The 23,603-nt window shown below is 36.8% G+C and overlaps 1 protein-coding gene across 1 annotated transcript in view; it reads left to right on the forward strand.

Moving 5' to 3' along the window:
- LOC121392041 overlaps positions 1-19,406 on the forward strand; it is a gene marked incomplete at its 5' end in the record, with an annotated part of 42,894 nt that extends 23,488 nt beyond the window's left edge. Inside the window, 2 exons of the mRNA XM_041523441.1 lie at positions 7,582-7,643; positions 16,381-19,406. Coding sequence (XP_041379375.1) covers positions 7,582-7,643; positions 16,381-16,504 — 186 coding nt within the window. The remainder of the gene's footprint in view (positions 1-7,581; positions 7,644-16,380) is intronic.
- Positions 19,407-23,603: the final 4,197 nt, after the last annotated feature.

Consider the following 23,603-nt stretch of genomic DNA (forward strand, 5'->3'; position numbering starts at 1 on the left):
AAAGTAAAACACTGAGATTCCCCTCGTTTAAAGTAAGACACCGATATTACCCTCGTTTAAAGTAAGACACCGAGATTCCCCTCGTTTAAAGTAAGACACCGAGATTCTCCTCGTTTAAAGTAAGACACCGAGATTCCCCTCGTTTAAAGTAAGACACCGATATTCTCCACGTTTAAAGTAAGACACCGAGATTCCCCTCGTTTTACACCGATATTTCCCTCGTTTAAAGTAAGACACCGAGATTCCCCTCGTTTAAAGTAAGACACCGATATTTCCCTCGTTTAAAGTAAAACACTGAGATTCCCCTCGTTTAAAGTAAAACACCGAGATTCTCCTCGTTTAAAGTAAGACACCGATATTTCCCTCGTTTAAAGTAAAACACTGAGATTCCCCTCGTTTAAAGTAAGACACCGAGATTCCCCTCGTTTAAAGTAAGACACCGAGATTCTCCTCGTTTAAAGTAAGACACCGATATTCCCTCGTTTAAAGTAAGACACCGAGATTCTCCTCGTTTAAAGTAAGACACCGATATTCCCCTCGTTTAAAGTAAGACACCGATATTCCCCTCGTTTAAAGTAAGACACCGATATTCCCCTCGTTTAAAGTAAGACACCGATATTCTCCTCGTTTAAAGTAAGACACCGATATTCCCTTCGTTTAAAGTAAAACACCGAGATTCCCCTCGTTTAAAGTAAGACACCGATATTTCCCTCGTTTAAAGTAAGACACCGAGATTCCCCTCGTTTAAAGTAAAACACCGAGATTCCCCTCGTTTGAAGTAAAACACCGATATTTCCCTCGTTTAAAGTAAGACACCGAGATTCTCCTCGTTTAAAGTAAGACACCGATATTTCCCTCGTTTAAAGTAAGACACCGAGATTCCCCTCGTTTAAAGTAAGACACCGAGATTCCCCTCGTTTAAAGTAAGACACCGAGATTTCCCTCGTTTAAAGTAAGACACCGAGATTACCCTCGTTTAAAGTAAGACACCGAGATTCCCCTCGTTTAAAGTAAGACACCGAGATTCCCCTCGTTTAAAGTAAGACACCGAGATTCCCCTCGTTTAAAGTAAGACACCGATATTTCCCTCGTTTAAAGTAAGACACCGAGATTCCCCTCGTTTAAAGTAAAACACCGAGATTCCCCTCGTTTAAAGTAAGACACCGATATTTCCCTCGTTTAAAGTAAGACACCGAGATTCTCCTCGTTTAAAGTAAGACTCGATATTCCCCTCGTTTAAAGTAAGACACCGATATTTCCCTCGTTTAAAGTAAAACACCGAGATTCCCCTCGTTTAAAGTAAAACACCGAGATTTCCCTCGTTTAAAGTAAGACACCGATATTTCCCTCGTTTAAAGTAAAACACCGAGATTCCCCTCGTTTAAAGTAAAACACCGAGATTCCCCTCGTTTAAAGTAAGACACCGAGATTCTCCTCGTTTAAAGTAAGACACCGAGATTTCCCTCGTTTTAAGACACCGAAGTAAAGTAAGACACCGATATTTCCCTCGTTTAAAGTAAGACACCGATATTCCCCTCGTTTAAAGTAAGACACCGAGATTCTCCTCGTTTAAAGTAAGACACCGATATTCCCCTCGTTTAAAGTAAGACACCGATATTTCCCTCGTTTAAAGTAAGACACCGAGATTCCCTCGTTTAAAGTAAAACACCGAGATTCCCCTCGTTTAAAGTAAGACACCGATATTCCCCTCGTTTAAAGTAAGACACCGAGATTCCCCTCGTTTAAAGTAAGACACCGAGATTCCCCTCGTTTAAAGTAAGACACCGAGATTTCCCTCGTTTAAAGTAAGACACCGAGATTCCCCTCGTTTAAAGTAAGACACCGATATTTCCCTCGTTTAAAGTAAGACACCGAGATTCCCCTCGTTTAAAGTAAAACACCGATATTTCCCTCGTTTAAAGTAAGACACCGAGATTACCCTCGTTTAAAGTAAGACACCGAGATTCTCCTCGTTTAAAGTAAGACACCGAGATTACCCTCGTTTAAAGTAAGACACCGATATTCCCCTCGTTTAAAGTAAGACACCGAGATTCCCCTCGTTTAAAGTAAGACACCGAGATTCTCCTCGTTTAAAGTAAGACACCGATATTTCCCTCGTTTAAAGTAAGACACCGAGATTCCCCTCGTTTAAAGTAAAACACCGAGATTCCCCTCGTTTAAAGTAAGACACCGATATTTCCCTCGTTTAAAGTAAGACACCGAGATTTCCCTCGTTTAAAGTAAGACACCGATATTCCCCTCGTTTAAAGTAAGACACCGAGATTCCCCTCGTTTAAAGTAAGACACCGAGATTCCCCTCGTTTAAAGTAAGACACCGATATTCCCCTCGTTTAAAGTAAGACACCGAGATTCCCCTCGTTTAAAGTAAGACACCGAGATTCCCCTCGTTTAAAGTAAGACACCGATATTCCCCTCGTTTAAAGTAAGACACCGAGATTTCCCTCGTTTAAAGTAAGACACCGATATTTCCCTCGTTTAAAGTAAGACACCGAGATTTCCCTCGTTTAAAGTAAAACACCGAGATTCCCCTCGTTTAAAGTAAAACACCGAGATTCCCCTCGTTTAAAGTAAGACACCGAGATTCCCCTCGTTTAAAGTAAGACACCGAGATTCCCCTCGTTTAAAGTAAGTAAAACACCGATATTCCCCTCGTTTAAAGTAAGACACCGAGATTCCCCTCGTTTAAAGTAAGACACCGAGATTCCCCTCGTTTAAAGTAAGACACCGAGATTCCCCTCGTTTAAAGTAAGACACCGAGATTCCCCTCGTTTAAAGTAAGACACCGAGATTTCCCTCGTTTAAAGTAAGACACCGATATTCCCTCGTTTAAAGTAAGACACCGAGATTCCCCTCGTTTAAAGTAAGACACCGAGATTTCCCCTCGTTTAAAGTAAGACACGAGATTCCCCTCGTTTAAAGTAAGACCGATATTCCCTCGTTTAAAGTAAAACACTGAGATTCCCCTCGTTTAAAGTAAAACACCGAGATTCTCCTCGTTTAAAGTAAGACACCGATATTTCCCTCGTTTAAAGTAAAACACCGAGATTCCCCTCGTTTAAAGTAAAACACCGAGATTCCCCTCGTTTAAAGTACGACACCGAGATTCTCCTCGTTTAAAGTAAGACACCGAGATTTCCCTCGTTTAAAGTAAGACACCGAGATTCTCCTCGTTTAAAGTAAGACACCGATATTCCCTCGTTTAAAGTAAGACACCGATATTCCCCTCGTTTAAAGTAAGACACCGAGATTCTCCTCGTTTAAAGTAAGACACCGATATTCCCCTCGTTTAAAGTAAGACACCGATATTCTCCTCGTTTAAAGTAAGACACCGATATTCCCTTCGTTTAAAGTAAAACACCGAGATTCCCCTCGTTTAAAGTAAGACACCGATATTTCCCTCGTTTAAAGTAAGACACCGAGATTCCCCTCGTTTAAAGTAAAACACCGAGATTCCCCTCGTTTAAAGTAAAACACCGATATTTCCCTCGTTTAAAGTAAGACACCGAGATTCTCCTCGTTTAAAGTAAGACACCGATATTTCCCTCGTTTAAAGTAAGACACCGAGATTCCCCTCGTTTAAAGTAAAACACCGATATTTCCCTCGTTTAAAGTAAGACACCGAGATTACCCTCGTTTAAAGTAAGACACCGAGATTCCCCTCGTTTAAAGTAAGACACCGAGATTCCCCTCGTTTAAAGTAAGACACCGAGATTCTCCTCGTTTAAAGTAAGACACCGATATTTCCGTCGTTTAAAGTAAGACACCAATGTTCCCCTCGTTTAAAGTAAAACACCGAGATACCCCTCGTTTAAACTAAGACACTGATATTTCCCTCGTTTAATGTAAGACACCGAGATTCTCCTCGTTTAAAGTAAGACGCCGATATTCCCCTCGTTTAAAGTAAGACACCGATATTTCCCTCGTTTAAAGTAAAACACTGAGATTCCCCTCGTTTAAAGTAAAACACCGAGATTCTCCTCGTTTAAAGTAAGACACCGATATTTCCCTCGTTTAAAGTAAAACACTGAGATTCCCCTCGTTTAAAGTAAAACACCGAGATTCCCCTCGTTTAAAGTACGACACCGAGATTCTCCTCGTTTAAAGTAAGACACCGAGATTTCCCTCGTTTAAAGTAAGACACCGAGATTCCCCTCGTTTAAAGTAAGACACCGATATTCCCTCGTTTAAAGTAAGACACCGATATTCCCCTCGTTTAAAGTAAGACACCGAGATTCCCTCGTTTAAAGTAAGACACCGATATTCCCCTCGTTTAAAGTAAGACACCGATATTCCCCTCGTTTAAAGTAAGACACCGATATTCCCCTCGTTTAAAGTAAGACACCGAGATTCCCCTCGTTTAAAGTAAGACACCGATATTTCCCTCGTTTAAAGTAAGACACCGAGATTCCCCTCGTTTAAAGTAAAACACCGAGATTCCCCTCGTTTAAAGTAAAACACCGATATTTCCCTCGTTTAAAGTAAGACACCGAGATTCTCCTCGTTTAAAGTAAGACACCGATATTTCCCTCGTTTAAAGTAAGACACCGAGATTCCCCTCGTTTAAAGTAAAACACCGATATTTCCCTCGTTTAAAGTAAGACACCGAGATTCCCCTCGTTTAAAGTAAGACACCGTTTAAAGTAAGACACCGAGATTCTCCCTCGTTTAAAGTAAGACACCGAGATTCCCCTCGTTTAAAGTAAAACACCGATATTCCCCTCGTTTAAAGTAAGACACCGAGATTACCCTCGTTTAAAGTAAGACACCGAGATTCTCCTCGTTTAAAGTAAGACACCGAGATTACCCTCGTTTAAAGTAAGACACCGATATTCCCCTCGCTTAAAGTAAGACACCGAGATTCCCCTCGTTTAAAGTAAGACACCGAGATTCTCCTCGTTTAAAGTAAGACACCGATATTCCCCTCGTTTAAAGTAAGATACCCGAGATTCCCCTCGTTTAAAGTAAGACACCGAGATTCCCCTCGTTTAAAGTAAAATACCGATATTCCCCTCGTTTAAAGTAAAACACCGATATTCTCCTCGTTTAACACCGATATTCTCCTCGTTTAAAGTAAGACACCGATATTCCCTCGTTTAAAGTAAAACACCGATATTTCCCTCGTTTAAAGTAAGACACCGAGATTTCCCTCGTTTAAAGTAAGACACCGAGATTCCCCTTATTTAAAGTAAAACACCGAGATTCCCCTCGTTTAAAGTAAGACGCCGAGATTCGCCTCGTTTAAAGTAAGAAACCGAGATTCTTCTCGTTTAAAGTAAGACACCGATATTCCCCTCGTTTAAAGTAAGACACCGAGATTCCCCTCGTTTAAAGCAAGACACCGAGATTCCCCTCGTTTAAAGTAAGACACTGAGATTCCCATCGTTTAAAGTAAGACACCGAGATTCCCATCGTTTAAAGTAAGACACCGAGATTCTCCTCGTTTAAAATAAGACACCGATATTCCCCTCGTTTAAAGTAAAACACCGCCTTCCGTTCGTTTACGTTCCCAGTCTCAGTTAGAAGTGTAGACAGTCTATCAACTTTTGTTATGTTTTAACGTCAAAATTAATATTTCTACTACTGAACCAAAATAGGCCAAAAACACATGACCCGTTTGCACATTAAAATACTTGTAGAAAATATATGGCAAGGTGTCGTCTGCATGTGCATGTTTGTATTTACTTACTAGTGAGTGATGTCAGTAAATTGTCAGGTTAAACGCCAATTGTTTTTCTATGGAAGCAAATATGGGTTATAAAATTAACAAACGTATAACAGGATGTAGATCAGTAGTGAGTTTTACATTAAACTTAGATTTAGAGTAGTTTCACATGCCCCTATACCACTAAAGTGTTGGGCATTTTACATTAAAAAAATGGCTATTACTACAATATGTATACATGTAGTCAGTACCATATTACATTTGAATAAATATTAAATGAATATATAAATAAAAATAATAAAATAAAAACCTTCATGACACACATTACGTTTTGTTCTCTTATATTTGAAAAACGTCACTCAACGTCTCTTCGTTCACTGAGGGAGGTCGGCCGATTGTACAGATGATTGCACTTTTGACTATCAATTCTTCTGATTTTTTGCGTTATTGGTTCAAGTAACAATTAAAATGTTTGTTCATCTTATAAATTATAATACAACTGCAAAGCAGTTTTAAATTATAGTGATAAAATTATTACATATCAACTGGGACCAATGCCATATCAAATGTCATGGTATGTCCTGGTCTGTCTGTGGGAAGTTACATATAAACGACCCCTTGCTGCTGATGGAAACATGTAGTGCATTTCCTCTACACAGGTAGGCGGGCAGACGATATAACTAAATCGTTGTTTTGGGACTGTGACACCGAATGCACGCGTGCATAGATTTACAAAATGAAAATGTACAACCATATACAAAAATATGCTGCCATATCCATGTGTCATAGTCAGGTGTACCTGTGCTGCCATATCCATGTGTTATAGTTAGGTGTACCTGTACTGTCATATCCATGTGTTATAGTCCATAGTCAGGTGTACCTGTGCTGTCATATCCATGTATCATAGTCAGGTGTACCTGTGCTGTGATAGTCAATATCTGACCAATGTGTGTGTTGCTCTGTTTGTGTTTTCCGACCTGCTTGGTCAAACATCCTGACTGGAGACATGGCATGGCATTGCTTCTAATCTCCAGCACGTGTTGTAAAGTGGACATACTCGCCAAAGCCCTGTGATGTCTACTGGCCATCCTTGATAAATTTACTCATAATTCTGGCGTTAGCATATTCACTGAGAAATTGAAATGTCTTCATAGCTTAATCTGCAATGTCCTTTTCTAATCACTATGTTAGCATCATCGTCAGACAAAACGAATGGATGGATGTTTTACGACACCCGACCATAACTAACACATCGGCTAGTTGGTGTCAAACTATGGTAATTACATTCATGAAATGATAATCATTATTAATATCAAAACTCACCACGACATTTGATATGGCATTGGTCCCAGTTGATATGTAAAACACAGTGTAAAGAGAGTGTTTCATATTGTCTTTATCTTCAGCCATACATATCAGTCATGTAACAGTTATACACATACAAAGGCTTCTCGTCTGTATTACAGTGACAAATATCGGGCTACCTGCATTTCTTGTCGGGTTGCCAAACATCTTTTAATGTTTCCGTGCCGATATATTCCAGTAGGCTGTTTAGCGTTGTGTTGTTAGTCAAATCGTTAGTGGTTGTAATGTTGCTGGCAATGCAGACACTAATGGCTGATTAGTTTATAGTGAAGCAACATTCTTTTCAAGTAGTGTTCGCTGTGTCCATTTAAAATTCAGTTCTTCAATGTGCACTCTATTCAGACCGTCTAATTAGCAATGTGGATGTAGAATGTTCGCTACAATATTTAGATACCGGCCAGTCCTAAAACTCTCATTTGTCCATCTTGATAGCAAGACACTGATAATCCTGGTTAGCGGGAAGGTCGTCCATACCACAATATACAACTTAAATGCAGTTAACAAGTTAAATTTGTTTTCTATTTTTGTTTTAGACTGGGCAAGAAGGGACGCCTAACCCAGCCTACACATCAGCAAGTTCTTTCCAGACACCCAAGTAAGAGATTTATCTTTTCTTACTTCTTTTGATGTCTTTGTATTCTTTGTTTTGCGAACACCAGCAACCAGAATGGAGTGTTGAGGTTTCACTCACATTAACTCTCCACTCCACACTGGCATCCTCTCACTGTCCACACTTCACATTAGAGTTGTCTGACTGTCCACACTTTTCATTAGAGTTGTCAGACTCTCCTCTCCACATATAGATGTCTGACTCACCTCTTCACATGAGTTGTCAGACTCTCCTCTCCACGTATAGATGTCTGACTCACTTCTCCACATAGAGTTGTCTGACTCACCTCTCCACATAGAGTTGTCTGACTCACTTCTCCACATAGAGTTGTCTGACTCACCTCTCCACATAGAGTTGTCTGACTCACCTCTCCACATAGAGTTGTCTGACTCACCTCTCCACATAGAGTTGTCTGACTCACCTCTCCACATAGAGTTGTCTGACTCACTTCTCCACATATAGTTGTCTGATTCTCCTCTCCACATAGAGTTGTCTGACTCACTTCTCCACATAGAGTTGTTTGACTCTCGTCTCCACATAGAGTTGTCTGACTCACCTTTCCACATATACTTGTCTGACTCACCTCTTGAAATATACTTGTCTGACTCACCTCTTAACATAGAGATGTCTGACTCATCTCTCCACATAGATTTGTCTGACTCTTCTTTCCACATATATTTGTCTGACTCACCTCTCCACATATACTTGTCGGACTCACCTCTTCACATAGAGTTGTCGGACTCTCTTCTCCATATAGAGTTGTCGGACTCACCTCTCCACATAGAGGTGTCTGACAGATCCATCTTGTACCCTACAGAATAACAGGTAACTGTAATAACAAATACACAGCTTTGTGGAAAAAACCCTAAAAAAAATCTGTAAATTAAAACTTCTGAATTAAAACAAAACTTATGAATTAAAGTGAGGCGACTGGACGTATTAAAATATCTAATTTTATAAATATTAAAACAACTTAACTGTTGCGATTAAAAAGACCAAACTTGACTATAAATTGAACAATGTAACATATGAAATAAAACAATGTAACTATTAATTAAAGCAATGTTATTGATGAAGAACTGAAACTATAAACTGAAACAAAGTAATTGTAAGTATGAAACATATATTTTTGAATTAAGTAATTTACATAGAAATGTATTCTCGATAACTGTATATATATATATTCTTTATTCCTCTTAAAGAGAGTTGTAACAACAAAACAACAGATAAACAGATATACATACAAAGAAATAATTACAGCACAGAGACAAACAAGTATACATATTAGTGATAACTACAGAGAAGAATTAAAAGAAAACGATTTTCAAAATAAACATAATATTAAATGTATTTTACAATTGTACATGCACACAAGGTGTGCCGTTTTGCTGTGCACTGTATCTCAGTTATTAATTAACGTGTTAAAATATGTTTTACTTAATAAATATATGAATTCTACGACAATCTCAACATAGGATTTCGTGGTATCTTTATCAAGGTTTAAGGGCGGATTGCAAGATAGTAATTGAGTAATGAACGCCTCGTCTGAAAGACAATGCAATTCTGTGCTTAGCTCAATTGAACCAATATCTAAGATTGAACACCAAAAGTCATCTCTGGTTTTAGATAAATACTGACAGCTAATTATAACATGTATAAGAAGATCGGAGTAATGTAAATTACAAAGGGAACAAAAACCTTGAGATGATCGAGGCCTCCATGTAGCGCATATACTTATAACATGATGTGCCTGTTCTTTTAGCAAAGGGTTTGAACGAGAAATATCCCATGCTTTATGTATTTGTAGGTTTGGGTGGATTTGTAGAAAATGATTAGTATCCGGAGTTACAGATATTTGTCTTTTCCATTCTGTTTCCTCAAACTCGAAGACACAATTCTTCACTATTCTTTTCCATGTTTGTTTGGGAGGAAATATGGACGTTTTATAATAGTCATCTAAGTATGCAATTAATTTATATTTGCAAAGGATCCTATGTATGTCTGCTGCAAATCCAACTGGAGAAGAAATGCACATATTTTTTAAACATAATAATCTGCTTGTTATAACCTTATAGGGTAACGTCCATGTAGGTAAGCGAAGGAGATGTCCTAGGAAATATAGTTTATTAGTGTCTATTTTTGCTTCAACTGAAATAGTACCAATTAACCCTAAACATATGTTTGTTCGTGTCCTTTTTGGTAAACCCTGAATACTTTTTATTGCAAATCTGAAGGCCCTTTCTAGTGCTAATAACTCGCTTTTGGTAATAGAGTTCCATAGTTCACACCCATAGAGAGCTTTGGATAAGCAAAGAGCATTAACTAATTTTACACTTGTAGCTGGATTTAGGCCGCGTGGGTGACACCCTGATTGCAAAAGTACCATACTTGTAGACTTGATAGTCTTACATGCTTGTAAGGTTCGATCCCAGTTATTTAGATTTTTATTCAAAGTGATGCCAACATGTTTTATAGAATTTGTGATAGATATATGTTTATTATATAGAAAAAAGGGTGGATCCCCCTCTCTACAGAAATTAATCATTTGACTTTTAAGCGACGAGAATATGAATCGCCATTTTAAGCTATATTGTTCACAGATCAATAGCATATCTTGCATATTGCTTGATGTAGGAGAAATAATAGCTATATCGTCCGCTTGTGTGGGGCAAGATACGTGAACATCAAGTATCATAGTTCCTTTTTTTGATCCGCTTAACTTGCTTAGCAATTCGTTTATGTATAAAACATATAGTTTAGAAGAAAGAATACTACCTTGACATAACCCCCTTTGTTGCCTGAAGTATAGTGAGTATATATTGTTTACAAAAACACAAGATTTGGCATTGCTATATATCCCGTTCAAAATAAGCCAGACTTTAGGAGGGATTCCTATTTCTGATAGTTTATATAGCAAACCTGCATGCCAGGCTTTTGAACTATCCAGAAATGCGACACAAGTGCCGTCACTGCGTTCCTTATAGTGATTTAATGTTTCTTGTAACACAAAAGAAGCATCGATGCTCGACAGGCCTTTTTGAAATCCACATTGGTGATTATTCGGGTAATCAGCCGATGAGACTAGCTGTGGCATTAATGATTCTAAAACTTTCTCAAACATCTTAAAAACTACAGATAAAAGCGTAATCCCTCTGTATGAATCTGGACTTAATTTGGACATATTATGTCCTTTGTAAATGCATACCAAGATACCGCGATGCCATTCATCAGGAATACATCCATTGTTAACCATTAGTGAAAATAACCTTGATAGGCAGAAGAAGAGATATTCGCCTCCATATTTAATATGTTCATAAAATATTCCATCTAGGCCACATGACTTGTTATTTGGAAGCTTGGAGCATATATTGCTAACTAAATTTGGTGAAATATCAAAGTTTTCATCCGATCTTAGTGCATCAGCTTTAAATGCCGACACCTTGGCTTCTAAGCTTGATTTAAATTTATCATCAAAATTTGCATCTGTTGGGTCGCTAAACACTTTGCAAAAATGACCAGCCATAGAGTTACAAATATCTACTGGATGAGTAATAACTTTCGTATCGACCATGAGGGACATTATTGAGCTACTTCTTTTTTTATTACGAAGTGTGGTCCATAAAGTCTTGTGGTCAACATCACAGACTTCGTCTAGGGAATTATAAAAATCCCTTTCATATTTCAAGTATGCGTTTTGGAGAGTCATACGAAATGCATCTTTTGCTTTTTTGTACAACCTAAACGTGTCGAATTGCATACCACGTGGTCTACCTTCAGCTAACCACAGACGTCTGCGATACGACATTTCTACATGACATTCTTTAACTGCATCAGACCAATATGGCTTCGAATGTTTGTTATATTTTGAACAAGGAATAGTTTCCTTGGCTGCTTGAGTTAATACATTTATTATCTTATTGTAAAATTTAAGAATATCGGATGCTGATGCACTCTTGCTTGGGATATGTATTGGCCATAACATGTGAGAAACGGCGAAAGTATAGTCTTTTAACAGATTATGACGTATTGCCTTTTCCCAAGAACGTTTTTCTGGTGGGATGCTTTGTTCCTCTATAGAATCATTGACTAACATTGAACACATTACTGGTTTATGATCAGAAAGCAAGAGCTCACAGTCGTCTTTGACTAATGCATTTTGAACATAGGGGATTAAATAATCAGGTACTAGAATGTGATCTATAGCTGAGGAAGGACCTCCAGTATGAGATTCGTAAGTATGAGACGGACCTTTACAAAAAAGTTGAACATTGATTGAAACCAAGTTATGTCTACTAACAAATGCATGGAAGATATCACTTCTTCTGTTTTTAACAAATCGGGTTTTTGGACCCGCTATTTTTACATTAAGATCACCAATAATAATAACAGTTCCTTTTGAACTATAGGCAATGTACAATTCCTCCAACAAATCCAAACATTCAAGATATAAATCATTCGATAAATTAGATGCAGGAAGATAAGCACAAAATACATAGATGGCTGTGGAATCGCTGAGCACAACTTCAATTCCTATAATACGATCACTGTCAATTTCTATTATAGTAGTACATCGACTCAAATGTTTCTTAACAAGTAGAGCTACACCGCCTTTGTTAATAATTCGGTATAATGTGGGGTCTTTTTCTGTAGCACATTTCGTAAATGCAGTGTAATTAGGGACAATAGTATTTAAGAAGTTACTGTTATATTTTCTTAAATGGTGCTCACTAATTCCACAAACATCTATATCATGTTCGTTTAAACATGTAAGTAAATAGGGTGTTCCAGACATAACACCCCGACAGTTCCAACACATAATGTTAATCATCAACCGAGCCATTTTCATTGTTATTGTTAAACTGATTTAAAAACCTTTGCTTGGAGAGCCACGGTTTTGCATAGATGCCATAGGTCCAAAAACCTTCACTCTCAATTATGTCTCGGTGTTCGTATAGCACATTAACTTGTGCTGAGGCTGTTTTTCTGTTATCCCTATTGAAAAATCTCAAAAAGGTTAGTTTAACACCATTTTCACTTAAAAAATCCCTAAGGCCAGCCTCAGTTGACTTTTTGTCAATTCCACCAACATAAAAACGAGCCACTTTGTGTTTTGAAACACCACAGAATACTGACTGTTTAGATAAAGTAGCACCACACTGGTCTGTAGGTGCCCATACACTAATGTTGCTGTTGCCATGAGGACAAGAACCGTTAGATAAGTCACGCTGGGTGTGGTGTGTCACGGTGGGCCGATCACGCCGGGTGTGGTGCGTCACGGTGGGCCGATCAGGCTGGGTGTGGTGTGTCACGGTGGGCCGATCATGCTGGGTGTGGTGTGTCCCGGTGGACCGATCACGCTGGGAGTGATGTGTCGCAGGGGACAAGTCACGCTGGATGTGGTGTGTCCCGGGGGACAAATCTCGATCCGAGTTGTATGTCTCGGAGACCGGCTCATGAACGGGCAAGGCACTAGTGTTTGCGGAGGTGTCGCGTTCGGGTAAATGCAACTCGTGCTCCTGACGGACAGTACCGTTACATGAATTTGTATTGAGGGCTGATGAATCCAGTACAGTTGATTCACTGACGCTATGGGACGCCAGTAACGTGCTACACTCCGTGTGTGTACGCGGTTTGCCATTCATGGCACTCGCGGTTGAATCGCATGTATTGAATGTTTCTGTTGATATGTTACGTGTTATTGCCTCTCGGTAACTTTTCTTCGCCGAAATTTTTTTTATTTCTTTTTCCAATAAACACACGCGTTTCCGCATATCAGTTGTTGAGGTTGTTACTGACTTTATTAAATTTGTCATCTCATCTAATTTCTTTAAAGAAACAACTGCACTCTTTAAATCATCAAATGCTTGGATGTGAGATTTCATATCGGTGCTGTTTTTGTCAATGTCAGACCTGAGATTTTTATTTTGTTCATAAACCTTTTTAAATTCTCCCAGAGTTTGTTTTAGCATAGTTTTATGATCTATTGACTGCTTCTCCAGCTTTTGTTGAACAGTAATTACTGTTTCGTTTAACTGTTGATTTTCATTTTGTAATTGTGCATACAGTTCTTTTTGATTATTTAATTGTTGTCGCAAGTCCGACAGTTCTGTTTTAAGAGTAGAATGTTGCTTGGCTTGCTCTTCTATTTTATTGCGAGAACAGTCGATGTCTTGAATCAGTTCACCGCGAAGCGTAATCAGGTCGCGTTCAATACGAGCAAGCGATTCACGGAACACAATGCCCGATGTGTCGCTCTGAACCTCGCCTGAACACTGCTCACTGTCTGTTGTAAGGGTTTGACGTTTGGATATGTTTATTACATCAAACAAATCTTCGTTCATGTCTCCCCGTGAAGATCGAAATAATATAAAACAATCTTTTGCGAGTTTTTTAATCATGCTTTCGCCTGTTCTTGTTCGCGCCTCATGTCTTCTTTTTAACTGAGCCGTTTTGTGCTCAAACTGTTCATTGTTTTTGCACAATTTTAACAATTCATGGCGTAGAATTTCTAATTCATTTTTATCATTTTCGACAATTTCAATAAGGCGATCAGTAAACACATCTTTAGGTAGACATGACAAGTCACTGAAGATAAATTGTAGCAGATCACAGCATTTTCTTGGCACTTGACTATGTAAACATTGATTTGTTTGAACATCACTTGTGTCGACAATGGGGTATGTCATGCTACCCTCAGAAGGGCTCGCAAGTCCACCCATATAAGTGTACGAAAAGTCATCAAAAAATGGCGTTGTGGGTACAACATTAACTATATCCATACCTGATGGGTTAACTCTTCGAGTAATGTGGGTATGACAATCTGCAGTAGCTGTAGAACTTGAATTATCAAGATTGTTATCAGAGCGTATACCGGGTGGTTGACCACCGGTCGCCATCTTGTACCCTACAGAATAACAGGTAAATGTAATAACAAATACACAGCTTTGTGGAAAAAACCCTAAACAAATCTGTAAATTAAAACTTCTGAATTAAAACAAAACTTATGAATTAAAGTGAGGCGACTGGACGTATTAAAATATCTAATTTTATAAATATTAAAACAACTTAACTGTTGCGATTAAAAAGACCAAACTTGACTATAAATTGAACAATGTAACATATGAAATAAAACAATGTAACTATTAATTAAAGCAATGTTATTGATGAAGAACTGAAACTGTATAAAGTGAAACAAAGTAATTGTAAGTATGAAACATATATTTTTGAATTAAGTAATTTACATAGAAATGTATTCTCGATAACTGTATGACCTAAACTATTTAACTCTATACATCAAAGTATTATATTATTGACTAAAGGAATAATCGCCACAAAATGCATATCCAGACCATCAACACATACTGATATATTTTTGAATTAAGTAATTTACATAGAAATGTATTCTCGATAACTGTATGACCTAAACTATTTAACTCTATACATCTAAGTATTATATTATTGACTAAAGGAATAATCGCCACAAAATGCATATCCGGACCATCAACACATACTGATATATTTTTGAATTAAGTAATTTACATAGAAATGTATTCTCGATAACTGTATGACCTAAACTATTTAACTCTATACATCAAAGTATTATATTATTGACTAAAGGAATAATCGCCACAAAATGCATATCCGGACCATCAACACATACTGATATATTTTTGAATTAAGTAATTTACATAGAAATGTATTCTCGATAACTGTATGACCTAAACTATTTAACTCTATACATCAAAGTATTATATTATTGACTTAAGGAATAATCGCCACAAAATGCATATCCGGACCATCAACACATACTGATAGTTTTACAAAATGCATATCCGGACCATCAACACATACTGACAGTTTTACAAAATGCATATCCGGACCATTAGCACATACTGGCTGTTTTACAAAATGCATACCCGGACCATCAACACAAACTGACAGTTTTACAAAATACATATCTGGACCACCAACATATATTGACCGTTTTACAAAATGCATATCCGGACCATCAACACATACTGACAGTTTTACAAAATGCATATTAGTACAGAATATTGCGAAGCATGCCAAGACAAGACAAGATACTTGTTGATATTAAGCAATACTGTGCATTAAACATTGCAGAATATACATATCAGTCCAAAGGTGTTGCCTAATCATCCCTTTAAAAACGTTACTAAGTAAACTAACGCATTTGTGAATTAAACAACATAACCATATAAAGCAGCAAACAAAACAAAACAAAAGAAAAAGAAAAGAAAAAAGGTTGTAGTTCCTATTAGCTGGCCATCCCTAGAAAACCTCTACGACGAATGTTCCTATTAGCTGGCCATCCCTAGAAAACCTCTACGACGAATGTTCCTATTAGCTGGCCATCCCTAGAAAACCTCTACGACGAATGTTTTGAATAGAAATTCGTTTTTTAAATACGACGAAGTTTAAATTAACAAAACGCAGGTTAAAACAAACAAACAAATTCTGCACAATATTCATAAGGACCTACGTTATTGAGTTAAAACAACATAGCCTTATAAATAAAAGTATGTAACTTTATGGCTTAAAACAAGGTCATAGTATGAATTAAAACATGTATTAACTTTATGAAACCCTATAAATAAAACAATATAAATGTATGAATTGAAAAACATAAATATAATGTAACCAAACGTCTATGCCAGTTCTGAATACCACTCACGCTTCTTGTGTTCGTGCTATTTTGCAGACAGCCTGCTTATCACGAGCCTTCGGTGGACTACCCGTACCAGCGCACGCTCAACACCGAACATATCAGTCTGCAAAATCTGAACGACATAGATGAACCATCGCAATCACAGCCACCCCAGTAACCCGCCACCAGACGTCGAGACCTTCAAACACACTGATTCTGTGTTAATTTACTTATTCACACACACACCAGCAGTGACCGGATACACAACACTAAACACTGACTCTGTGTTAATCTACTTATTCAAACACAAACCAGCAGTGACCGGATACACATCACTGAACACTGACTCTGTGTTAATCTACTTATTCACACACAAACCAGCAGTGACCGGATACACATCACTGAACACTGACTGTGTTAATCTACTTATTCACACACAATTCAGTTCTTTATTTAACTTTGAGCTGTTACAGCTCATCAGTTGCACAAGTAAAATACAACATATATGTACATATCAAGTGGAGGGTGTAACAACATTATGCCAACAGCGGAGAATGCAACAAATACAAAAATATATATTTCTCCAAATTACATAATTCTTTAGTATTATTGCTGTTTAACTGCTGTAGTAATTTCACCATATTTGGGTGAACCCTAAAATATATATTTTTTTATATACAATGCTCTTAAATCATTAAAGAAGGGGCAGCATAAAATAAAATGAAATTCATCTTCTAATTCATCCATTTGACACAACATACATATTCTTTTAGACCTAATAGCGTCCAACCTCAATTGCTAAACTATGTGAAGATAGCCTAAGCTTTGTTATACATTTTTATATAAATCTGGGAATATCTTCATCAGATATTTCTGTAAATATATCTCTTCTGCTAGGTATTTATAGAGATATGAACATTTAGTAGATGTCTGTAGTATACCTGTAAGATCTTGTTTGCCTTGATAAAAAATTATCTGCCTTATCATCGATAAATAAAAATTCATATTTGTTATTTAATCCTGATATAACCATAGCATACAGCCCTAAAGAAGATAACAATTGTTTAGTATTAGTTGTCCGGTTATTTTGTTTTCCACACTTGCACCTTAGTTCATTGTAACCATTATTCAATATAAACAAATTGTATTCAATAATTTGAACCAGTATTTTACCATTGGAAATTTACGTACCAATCAAACGGGTATCTTCCTAGTTCAAAATAGTTCATAATATTAGTTGTTGATCTTTTAACTTTTAAAATAGTCTTGCAATAATCAAGATATATTTTTTTTTACAGAATCCGCTCTGTAGAATACAAGCAACATATGTATCAGATAGTGAAAGAGATGTGCTTAAATTCAATATCAAGCTCCTAATATTTATCTTAACAGCACACATGGATTTTCTTCTTTGATCAGTAATTATTTTAACCGCCTGACTAAATGTATCATTATAATTAAAACAGAGACACAAATAAGTAAACTTGTATACATTATCAAGTAAACTACCGTTATAATACCACTTCTCATTTTCTGTTATAATGCCTTTATTTCTAAAAATAACTATCTTCGATTTTGCAGTATTTAAACTTAGGTTCCACTTGGAATTATATTGATATGATGTGTTTAACATCTTTTGAAGCCCCTCAACACTTCTGGCAAAAATAACCATGTCGCCAGCATATAATAAAAGAAATAAACTCAGGTCTTCATACTCAGGACAGGCATCCACAATGAATTCCTTTTCAAGATCATTAACATAGAATGAATACAAAATTGGTGACAAACCACCGACCGATGACCTGATACACACACTGAACACTGACACAGTGTTAATCTACTTATTCACACACAAAGCACCGGTGACCTGATACACACACTGAACACTGACACAGTGTTAATCTACTTATTCACACACAAAGCACCGGTGATCTGATACACACACTGAACACTGACACAGTGTTAATCTACTTATTCACACACAAAGCACCGGTGACCTGATACACACACTCAACACTGACACAGTGTTAATCTACTTATTCACACAAAAAGCACCGGTGACCTGATACAAACCACTGAACACTGACTGTTTTATTCTACGTATTCACACACAAACCACTGGTGACCTGATACACATCACTGAACACTGACTCCACTTATTCAATCGCAAACCATCAATCACCTGTCAGTTTTACAGCTTATAGATATAATGTACAAACAGAACAATAGTAACAGTATTTGTGAAAGTTTTACAGCTTATAGATATAATGTACAAATAGAACAATAGTAACAGTATTTTTGAAAGGGCGTCTAAATGAATATCAGATTACCAAATTTAAATACATTATACAAATATTGTTTCCCAAATTGCACAATTATTTCTTATTTTTACAATTAAACAATTATCCAAGTTCATGTATAGATGTTCTAAGCCAGTAGTATACCATTCAATAGATTACATTAGTACAATATTTAGCGAATGTCTACATATTATATATAACATATTGTCATACTCGATTAGTATTCGTGGTTTAAGCTGTGATTAGCGAAATCGCAATAAGAGAATTAAAGGAGAATACAGTGGGATTGGAGGGGGGGGGGGGGGGTATTGTTAATTGACCTAAAAATTTTGTGTATTGCTAGTAAGTTTCGTTACTCAGCTAATGTCTTGTATATTTTGCATTATGTGTAATATTTTGATGTAAATGTTGATTTGAAGAAGCACCCTGTAAACCATCATATCAAATATGTGTATCTCATTATTTTCCTATTACCCTCACAGGCTTTCTGCCAGAGTGTAAAATGGGTATGGCGCCATACCCACATTTTTTTGAAGATGTTTTTTTTTTTTAAGTTACTCTTTTCACAAAATTAATTACTCTTAACATTACTGTATGTTTTTCTTAACCCTAACACTAAACTTAACCCATTTTCTTTCTGGAGGAAGTCACCCATACCCCTTTTTGACTGTGGTTGCATTCAATTCCATAGCGCCATTCCTAAAAATTTCTTTCTCGCAGAAACACTGTCTCATATGTCGTTGCTGAACGGCTAAAGTGAAATAAACTGATATAAACAGAGTTGTTTTTAGTTTTGTAAATGAACATAGTATACATTGAAATCCGTCTTCAATCTCACTAGTCACAAAACATGTATATCCTATATAATGTATCAGTATTGTTATATCTCCTAATCTCAGTGGGTAGAATATGTGTAAATAACCTTTAGTTATGTATCCGTTATAGACCATTCTAATAGAGTCGACCAAGTAGCTTTATACAAAGAGTGTGTTATCTGCTTATTTCTGTTTCAATCACAAACGATAATTTACCAGATACACACATCTAGATATTGAGCTCGTGTTCGGCTGCTAGTCTCCCACATTACAATCTCGTAACAACAGAGGATTCCAGATATTACAACTATTAAAACCTCCAACTACAGTAGGCTATAAATAAAATATACTCAGGAATATTGGTGGCTGCCAATAGTTTTGATGGTTCATTATGAAAATCAGCATGGCCGATGGATTTGAAATTCCCACACCTGGTAAATTGAAGACACCCACACCCAGCATACAGGATTTCCTCCCAACACTAATGTTCAGGACATTAAGTCATTACTTCATACAGATACAGTCATGTTTGTGTTTCCTTCCTCAGACAGTGTATTTTTTTAATACTGATATTTCTTTGATGTGCCTGTTAAGGTCTTCATAATCTAGGGGTCAATCAAGTGCATGTGTTTTAATGGAATTCTTTAAAGGGGTAGAGGTACTCTGACTATCTTTGTTGTCTCTACATATATACCTGAGTACACACACCCAACTGAAAGTAAATATCTTCAGGAGTTTTATTTTAAAACATTTTGTTGTTTAATATGACATATTGCATTTGTACAAAACTATATGCAATATATATGCTTTTTGAGGTGTACATTATATTAGATTGCACTGTAGAAACAACAGTTTGAGTGAGATTATCAGTTTATGTCAGAATACACCAGATCCTGGTTGTCATAAAGACACATAGCTGGACACTTTTTGAAAAATGTATGTTATCAGTATAGGTAGTACTAAACAAAATAACTTCCGGCTGGGTTAAAGTTCGAGGTGCACCCAACTTTTGATGGAGAAGGGAACACCACAAGTCCTGTGATTGGTTATAAATGTGAGTGTGTTGGTTGTAAAAAATAATAGTTTCATCTGGGTAAAAAAAAATTGCAATTTTATTTCATCTAGTACCAATGTGTCAAGTAGCCTTGTGTTTGAAACATGTATGGGGTACCTGTAAAAAAAAGTACTCGAATTTTATGCTAAACTAGGGTAGTCATAGACGCTACCCATTATCTCAGAAACGAGCAGCTTGACACCCATTTTTTTCTGATTCACTTTAAGTGTAAGGGGTGGTAGTATTTATATCCGTGGCGTTTATGTCGGTTGATACGTTGCAGGTAGGAGTTTTAGCCACATATGTTACTATTGTCGTGTATGGGATTTGATTTGGTAGTATACAGACTACAGTCTGTAAGATGCACGCTATACTCCCTCCAACAGTGCTCCCTACAGTCTGTAAGATGGGTGTTATACTCCCTATAATAGTTCTGACTACAGTCTGTAAGATGGATGCTATACTCGCTCCAACAGTCCTCACTACAGTCTGTGAGATGGATGCTATACTTGCTTCGACAGCCATGACTATAGTCTGTAAGATGGATGCTATACTCGCTCTAATAATCCTCACTACAGTCGGTAAGACGGATGCTTTACTCACTCGCACATTCCTGACTATAGTCGGTAAGATGGATGCTATACTTGCTTCAACAGCCATGGCTAGTCTCTAAGATTGATGCTATACTTGCATCAACAGTCATGACTAGAGTCTGAAAGATGGATGCCATACTCCCTCCCACATTCCTGACTACAGTCTGTAAGATGAATGCTATACTCCCTCCCACATTTCTGACTACAGTATACAAGATGGATGCAATACTTTCTCCAACAGTCATGACCACAGTCTGCAAGGTGGATGCTATACTTTCTCTAAAAGTCATGACTACAGTCTGTAAGATGGATTCTTTCCTCACTCGCACATTCCTGACTACAGTCAGTAAGGTGGATGCTATACTCACTTCCACATTCCTGACTACAGTCTGTAAGATGGACGCTATACTCGCTCCAACAGTCATGACTACAGGCTGTAAGATGGATGCTATACTCGCTCCAACAGTTCTCACTACAGTGTGTAAGATGGATACTATAATCGCTCGAATAGTCCTCACTATAGTCTGTAAAATCGATGCTATACTCCCTCCAACAGTCCTGACCACAGTCTGTAAGATGGACGTTATACTCTGTCCAACAGTCCTCACTACAGGTAGTACTAAACCAACTAACTTCCGGCTGGGTCAAAGTTCGAGGTGCACCCAACTTTTGATAGAGAAGTGAACACCACAAGTCCTGTGATTGGTTATAAATGTGAGTGTGTTTGTTGTAAAAAATAATAGCTTCATCTGGGGTAAAAAAAAAAGTGCAATTTTATTTCATCTAGTACCAATGTGTCAGGTAGCCTTGTGCTTGAAACATGTATGGGGTACCTGTAAAAAAAAGTACTCGAATTTTGTGCGAAACTAGGGTTGTCATAGACGCTACCCGTTATCTCAGAAACGAGCAGCTTGACCCCCATTTTTTTCTGATTCACTTTAAGTGTAAGGGGTGGTAGTATTTATATCCGTGGCGTTTACGCCGGTTGATACGTTGCAGGTAGGAGTTTTAGCCATATATGTTACTATTGTCGTCTATGGGATTTGATTTGGTAGTATACACCATGTAGCACATATTCAGTGCATAATAAAAAATATTATGATTTTGTCATTTTATTTAATTAAACTATACTGGTTGATATTAGCCATCACTCGATCATGCAAGTTTACAATGATCTTGACCTTGACAATAATCTCTGTACATGGCTCTGAATGGAGTTTGAATCAAAGTTAGCACTGAAGAAAAGTTGGTTTTGGCCTATAATTGATACTGTAAAGATTTCAATAATTTATTTTTACATGGTATTTGACTTGCCATATACAACTGCTCTTAAATATGGTATTATATATAGCCAACCTGAAATAAATTTTAATAGCAATTTATTTTTATATTAAAAATAGCATGTGCCATTAGTGGGTTAATGTCTTTAGTTTCCATTAACATTGTTAATTTTTTATGTATAAAATTCTGACAACACAAATTTGTAAAGAAGTTGATTTGTATTGTCATTTTGACATATTTATAGGGTGCTAAGTTATATTTTAGACAAATTTGTAGTTTTATGCAAAATTTAAAGTAAATTTGAAGAAAAACTTTACCGAAAACATAATTAAATTTGTTGTCACTATTGTGCCTTCTGTTCTTATTTGTACATAACAATAAGGTTGTTAAACATATACTTAGATCTCCAGATAAAAATTTTTCTTAATAATCACTTAGTTAGCTCTCATGAAAAGCATTTTGAGTTTATACTAGATTCAGAACCACTTTTTTCAGATTTGATTATCTGCCTTGGATTAAGTTGATAATTTATTTTATTGTTAAAGCTGTATTACCTAATGTTACTATCTAAATAAAATGCTGGATTACAGATTGTAGGAATACATCTAATGTACATATTGTATTCATCCGGATTAGAAAATAATGCAAGAAAATAGATGTTCGGGTAATTTTGTCATTTAAAAATAGTTTTTTTCAGTAATTAATCAAAAATAAATGTGTTAAAGCTGCATGATTATTCCAGATATTACAACTATTAAAACCTCCAACTACAGTAGGCTATAAATAAAATATACTCAGGAATATTGGTGTCTGCCAATAGTTTTGATGGTTCATTATGAAAATCAGCATGGCCGATGGATTTGAAATTCCCACACCTGGTAAATTGAAGACACCCACACCCAGCATACAGGATTTCCTCCCAACACTAATGTTCAGGACATTAAGTCATTACTTCATACAGATACAGTCATGTTTGTGTTTCCTTCCTCAGACAGTGTATTTTTTTAATACTGATATTTCTTTGATGCGCCTGTTAAGGTCTTCATAATCTAGGGGTCAATCAAGTGCATGTGTTTTAATGGAATTCTTTAAAGGGGTAGAGGTACTCTGACTATCTTTGTTGTCTCTACATATATACCTGAGTACACACACCCAACTGAAAGTAAATATCTTCAGGAGTTTTATTTTAAAACATTTTGTTGTTTAATACGACATATTGCATTTGTACAAAACT

This window comes from Gigantopelta aegis, unplaced genomic scaffold (genome assembly GCF_016097555.1).
Source record: "Gigantopelta aegis isolate Gae_Host unplaced genomic scaffold, Gae_host_genome ctg3309_pilon_pilon:::debris, whole genome shotgun sequence".
NCBI classification, from domain to species: Eukaryota; Metazoa; Mollusca; class Gastropoda; order Neomphalida; family Peltospiridae; genus Gigantopelta; species Gigantopelta aegis.